The sequence below is a fragment of the Trachymyrmex cornetzi genome, unplaced genomic scaffold (genome assembly GCF_001594075.2).
Source record: "Trachymyrmex cornetzi isolate Tcor2-1 unplaced genomic scaffold, Tcor1.1 scaffold468, whole genome shotgun sequence".
Lineage (NCBI taxonomy): Eukaryota > Metazoa > Arthropoda > Insecta > Hymenoptera > Formicidae > Trachymyrmex > Trachymyrmex cornetzi.
Window position 1 is genome coordinate 802,164 of NW_017299487.1, and position 7,197 is coordinate 809,360.

Sequence of the window (7,197 nt, forward strand, 5' to 3'; positions counted from 1 at the left end):
AAGGCACTATAAACGTGAGTATTCGCATCCGCCATTTTTACTCCTATTCTCACTCTCTTACTCCTTTTCTCAATTCCTTACTCTCTCTCCATTCCGCCGCTAAACTAAGAAGATTGAAGAGAGAAGAGAGAAGGTTGAAGAGAGAATAAACAGTGGGGAAAGGAGTAAAAATGGTGGACGCGAATATCTACGTTTCTAGTGCTCTAATAAATACAACCCCTCTCTTTCTCTCCTTCGACGACGCGACGCGTGACGCGCTCAATGGAAACTCAGTCTTAGGCGAAGGAGAGAAAGTTCGTTGAAGGAGAGAAAGAGAGGGGTTGTGTATTTATATAATTTTATCTCTTTCTCTCTTTCATGACGCGACACGTGACGCGCTCAGTGGAAACGTACCATAAGAAATGAATGAAAGATGTCACTATTATCGAATTTGGAACGTAAAAAAGTCTGTACTATCGACCTTGATTAAGTTCAACCATCACTCCAGCATCCCCTTAAGAGCTGTAAGCTTATTGGCTACCGCGTTGCATTTTGCAGCGCGATAAACGTTTCCACATCCAGTGTGCAGGAGCCATAATTTAGGCGGTGTATCATATAAGAAAAATTGATTTTCCACAAGCTTTTTCCCACTTTAACGCTTTCTCTTTTGAGAAGCGATAAAGTTTCTTATAGGTTGTTAGAAATATGTATATGCGCAAGAATACATCTGAGTTTCTTCTATCAACCGTTGAATAGTCTCTTTAATTTAATTTTATATTTGCATATCTATATTTTCGTATTACTTTTAAATGTCAATAATATAATTAAAATTAGATATTTTGAAGATATTAACAAATAAATTTTCTTTACATTACGTGTCAAATTACGTGGTGGAAAGTCCTGAAATATGACGGACCAATCAACGCGCGACTTTCTCATGTTGTGACTTTTATTGGAGGGCCTCTACTAGACACGAATGAAGTTGCCATCTGGCGACAAATATGGTAAATATATATAAAATTTTCTTGACTTCTCTTTTGATAAGTCTTTTCTGCTATATATAATGAATAAAAAACGAAAATTGTAAACTTATTTTTAAATATATAAGTGTTCCAAGTAATATAAACAAATCTGAAAAATATTCTAAAAAGTTATAAAATTATTCAGAAATTCTGAAAAATTCTCGAAACAATTTTTATCGGATATTACATTCAAAATTTTTGATTATACTATATAACGTATTTGTTGTCGATAAAGAAGCTCATCTGCTGCTTCAAAAGATATCTTAAAAGTTTCATCGTAATATTTGCAGAATTGTAATTTATAATTTCATTATTTTTAATAACAGTATACAGGGTGGGGAAAAAGTATGGAAGCAAACAATTATTTCCGAAACTATTCATTTTTCGACAAAATGTCTTAGACATAATTTTTATGGTATGAAAAGATGTATTATGTGGCATAGACGGCATGACCTTGAAATGACCCTTACGAGCTGCATACAAATAACGTAAAAAATTTCAAATGGAACTCGTCAGTTTTTGTTACAGATTCGTGTAGCTGATGTCGAAACGTTTACAAAACACTGCATATGAGCCCCACAGCTATAAATAATTATGCAAATAATTTATCATGAAGGGAAGAGAGAATAAACAACACATAAATAATCTTTTTTTTATTTAATTCACATCATTAAACATGTTCTGCTAGCAGACAGAAAAGCACCTCAGACAACACGTATATTTAAAAGACATCCCGGGAAAAAATGTTATATATGGATATATTTTATATATAATTATAAATAATTGTATATAAAATATGTTAATTTTTTATATAATTATTTATAATTTTCTATAAACAACACATTTTGTTTGAAAGGCATATACCACGAACGCAAGATAACGGTAGCGATTATTTAAATTTTATTTATATTTTTAATACAAAATATTTATAATAAACGTTTCGGTCCTCGATCAAACCATCTTCAGTATCAATAATTTTTTAACAAATTTCAATTAGCGACTTTATCACTTAACGCAACATGTTTTAATCTTTAATTTTAAGATCGTTAAAACTTCTAATATTAAAATTGTTCCATTACATTATAGGACAATCATTTCTACAAAATTCATAAAAAAAACCAGTAGTCATATAATATAATATTCTATTTAATGATCTGTAGAACCAATATAGTTGTTCATAATTTTAAGATCATTAAAACTGTTAACATTAAAACTGTTCCATTACATTATCATTATAGAACAATCATTTCTACAAAATTCATCCAAAAAACCAGTAGTCATACGATATTCTATTTAATAATCTGTAGAACCAATATAGTTGTTCATTATAAATTTTGTAGAGATGATTGTTCTATAATGATAATGTAATGGAATAATTTTAATGTTAGAAGTTTTAACGATCTTAAAATTAAAGATTAAAACATGTTGCGTTAAGTCGCTAATTGAAGTTTGTTAAAAAAATATTGATACTGAAGATGGTTTGATCAAGGACCGAAACGTTTATTATAAATATTTTGTATTAAATATAAATAAAATTTAAATAATCGCTACCGTTATCTTGCGTTCGTGGTATATGCCTTTCAAACAAAATTTGTTGTTTTTATTTGATCCACGTTTTACTTTGTTACTAGTTTTATATAACTTTATATAATTATATATAATTATATGCATGAAACATTTTTCCCAGGATTTCAAAGACTTTCTAAAAAGACGTCTAAATATTATTTTTTATAAGACATTTTTGGAGCATATATAAGTATTTACATTACCGATTGTAACGTTTGTCGATTAAAATATATGACATAGCCAATCTGATATAATTTATAAAGATGTCAGTTAAAATTTGACGCTCCAATGTATGTAGTGTTCTCTAGGTACTTTACTCCATATTACTTTATTTATCAATTGACTCGCCACACATACATATACATACATATAAATTTCTATATACATATGATACATATGTTTTGTTTACATTGAGTACTGGAATATGATTATTGTTAAGCGTCTTACATTATAAAAACTATAACTCTTGAAACTCTCATAGATAAATTACCGGGCAAGAGCCAATTATTTCGCACTTTCGTATGTTTCAAAAATATTTACAGTTTTATAATAAGTCTCCAGTTTAACTTTTATTCAGTTATCTTCGATTTTAATGATCAATTTGAAAGCGGGAATATCGTCTCCAAGTGATTGATTAAATTGATTATAAGGTTGTCGAGTTGCACTTACAAGTCCAATTATACCTCTAATTCGATTAGTGCAACTATTTCTACACAACTACGGATTGAGCAAATTTTTGTCCAATCTTGGATTGTTTCCATCTCGTCATTTTTCTCGTACTATAAGGTTTTAAAATATATTTGGTTTCTCAATGCGATCGAAAGTTTTCATTCAAATGATACATTAATTATTCTTTGTCGTTCAATTTTCAATCATTATATTGATTGACTGCGTCTAAAATTCTTGACGTTTTCATTTAATTCATATTTTGTCAATTGATAAAAATAAAATTTATTTGACAAAATACGAGATTTTTGGTATGTTGACAGCTAAATGTTCGTTATTTGTTGATCGTCAAGTCCAGTGGCAAATCTTGCTCCTTCTCGGTGACGTTCTCGTTTTTTACTCTGAGGTCTTGGCCGCATGTGTTATTGGTATCCACGATATTGCTCCACATGTTTTCTAGCCCATACTGCAAATCTACTGAACCCAATAGATGTCGAAAGAGCGGATTTTGTGTCTTAAGAATTAGATCTGAGAGGATTTTCGTCTTCTGCAAGATGCTGTCATTGCTGTGGACACAACACTTATGCCGGCAGCAACAGTCGACGTTGGTATCTTTTAATTCCTCTTTGAGCGGCGTCTGTTCCATCTCCATCTTCAGATCCTCCGCGCGCTTGATTACCGAATGCCTCACTGGATCGCAATTGACTGTGTTCTCCTTCTTGCAAGGTGTACTGTTGACGATCGACTCGATGTTCCTATAATCTACCGTAGTAGTCTTGGTAACACTGTACTCCATGGGTTCCTCAGTTTTAATGGGCGTCGACTGCATCCCAATACGCGGCAACGAATCGGACACTCGACCCGGACTCGTATGAGGCGACGAGGAAGCTACAGAGCAATCCTTGATAATAGTGCTACCAGCAGAGTACATGGGATTCACTTGAATCCTGTCCGGTATGATGTAACTTTCATCGTACATCCTGGGATAGATCTTTATATCCTGCTCGTACGGCTTCGGTGGGGTGACTTGCTCCTGTTCTTTTCGTTGTTCCTGGAGGTTGTACATGTTATTCCACTCGACAAAGTTTCTCTGTTCTTCAAAGCTGTTGCTAGTCTTCGGACTGCAACCCGACATGCTACTCTCGATACTCGAGTCCTTCTTATCCGACTCGGAATGCGCACTGCTGCTCTGCTTGTCAGGCGAATTAGCATCGAATCTTTTCTCCTGAATGTTGCTATCATCAAAGCTCTTCTCCTGCACCTTATCATTATTGTTCACATAGTGGCGATAGGTCTTGACGTGCTTTCTTAAAGACGATGGATCGGTGTACCTCTTCGGACAACCCGGAACCTTGCAATAATACGGCTTATCTACGGAATGAGTTCTAGTATGCTTGAATCTATCTGAGGAATTCGAGTAAGCTTTGTTGCAACCCTCGACAGGACAGACGTAAGGACGTTCGCCAGTGTGAGAACGTGCATGAATTTTCAGGTTCTCTGCTCTGCTGAAACTCTTGTCGCACTGGAAGCAATGATGCGGCTTCTCATTCGTGTGTGTCCGTACGTGAACTAGCATCTTGTACCTGCACGAGAGAAACACAGGGTTCATCAAGAATGCAAAAGCGATTGCTGTCTTACGCGCGCATAATATTACATCCGGAAAAATTTTACCTCGCGTTAAACCCACGCTCGCCTCTTGCGCATCCTTCCCATCCACAATAAAACAGACCCCGCGGACCAGGCGCCGCGTGCAATCTCCCAACATGTCCTGCAAGTTGCTCCAGGGACGTGAACCATCGGCCACAATCTTGCCATCTGTAAAAGAGGAATATTACAATTTAATTCTTTTAACAGGAAGAATGTAACGTCAAGAAATAACTCAATAAATTCTATCCAATTTTTTAATTAGTTGTCACTTTGCACAAATCGGAACTAATCGATCATGATATGTAAATATAGCCGTTTGACGTTCCTCTGAAGTATCGAAATATAATTTGCGTCACAAACGTGAACGTTTGTTGGCTTGTCCAATTGATACCAATTGCATCCATTTTACAATTGCCGCCGTTTGACACTAATTTATTGCAAGAGACAGACTAAAGTTCGGTACTATACTGTGAACGACAACGAATTCTTTCAATTAAGAGACACGGATATGTCCATAGGAGGTCGTGGATCAAGGTAATTCTAAACGATTTAATTGGCCAAACACTCGGCTCTTGTTTTCAATTATTTCACTCACAAGCAGGAATTATACAAATTACAATGTAGCTTCGAAATATATAATATTAAAGATATTCTAAATTAACCTTGCGCTACCTAATATGACCTCAAAATAATGTATTATATAATATGATTCTGATTACTTTTTCATTAAGATAAATAGATTGCATACATTAGTAAAAAAAAACTATATTTAGGAACATATGATTGATAAAATAAGCAAATGTGCCTTAATAGAAAGAATGATGTTCTCTGCGATTACAGCGAGTGCTCTGGCTTTCACGTGCACACCGAGTGAAACAAATTATTTCTTTGTGATAATCGAAGTTCTCTAAAACTTCGCGATAATAAGATTCTTTCTTTACTACTTTTTATTTACGCATGATAACTGAGGCAATAATGTTGGAATTCGGTATATTACGCATATAAAAAAATTAATTGATCATAACGAAAACTTTTTTTTAACACATACCATACAGTCAATGATTCATCGCTTTAAGTCAACAGTTTCCTTCTTTTGCTCGTAATCCGAAGGCAATTGCTATCGTTTCGCCTTGTGTCTAAATTTTATCGGGAGCGCGTAGACTTTGAATATAAACTAAGCCGGTTGCAAACCTGTTTACCATTAGAGATATTGATCCTCTTCTCCCCGGGGTAAGCTGTCCCCAGAGAGAGAGAGAGAGAGAGAGAGAGAGAGAGAGAGAGAGAGAGCATTGGATAGATCTGAATTCCGCGAAAACATGCAAGGAAGAAAACGAGTCCGCGAGAGTCGAGCTCTTAATCTCGGACGTTCTAAGACGGTAAATGCACTTGTCAAGATGAATTACAAATTTTTCTTCAAGTATCCAAGCAATAAAGACCTCCACGATATCAGCCGAGATAACTGGCTGTAACTGGTATGTATCTAGTAACGTGTAAGCACGCTTATGGACATTTACATATATTGAGAAAGATTAGCGCCATTTAAGAAGAACACAATGTCTACGACAAGATGCAAAGTGAACTAAGATAACGATTTGATCATCTCGATTGTACTATTTGTGGCAAATCCTTGATAGTAAAAACGTGATGAACGTGTAATGCATTACTTTGTTAATTCACTTTAAAATAGATTTATCAGATAAAGTCATGTATCGTTAGAAAAGCATACGTTGAACAATGTTAAAGTACAAAGGTGAGAAAGAGATAAGATAACAGGTACGAAAAATGCGGGCGCGGATTAAGATAAAATAATTGATTTGGATAAATTTGAACAGAAGAAAAGGACAGATAAATAGAAAACTTGATAGGATTACATTGCTTGTTTTGTGATAAGACAACGACGACGTCAATCAGGATTCGAGTATATCGATATAAGAAATCTGTGTTGCATTTAGATAACGCAATTTCATATATCTTGAGAAACAGGAGTGGGAACCTATCTGTACTATACGTTCTAAATCGTAAACAAGTGCTAAACTAATACTGAGTTTTATACATATGATTTGAATAATTTAACTGAAAACAGAAGTATTGACTTTTGTGGTGACGTTTAATGAAGGTACTGGATTTTTTCAAATAACGCGCATATTTTTCTTACTCTTATCTTAATTAGTCTTTTATCAACAATAATGTTGAACGTAGTGCACTCATCAAACTGCAATACCCGGAGTCAATCAGCGATTTGTGACTTCTCGGAGATATTTAAGAATATATAGTTCTTATCTACGTAAATATGTATTTGATATATATATATATATAT

General features: G+C 34.2%; 1 protein-coding gene across 1 annotated transcript in view; it reads right to left on the reverse strand.

Moving 5' to 3' along the window:
* Positions 1-2,672: 2,672 nt before the first annotated feature.
* Positions 2,673-7,197, reverse strand: part of LOC108764966 (transcriptional activator GLI3) — a 6,713-nt gene continuing 2,188 nt past the window's right edge. The window contains exons 2-3 of the mRNA XM_018513410.1: positions 4,905-5,048; positions 2,673-4,816 (exon numbers count right to left, since the gene is read on the reverse strand). Of these exons, the coding sequence (XP_018368912.1) occupies positions 3,568-4,816; positions 4,905-5,048 (1,393 nt within the window). The 3' untranslated portion in view covers positions 2,673-3,567. The remainder of the gene's footprint in view (positions 4,817-4,904; positions 5,049-7,197) is intronic.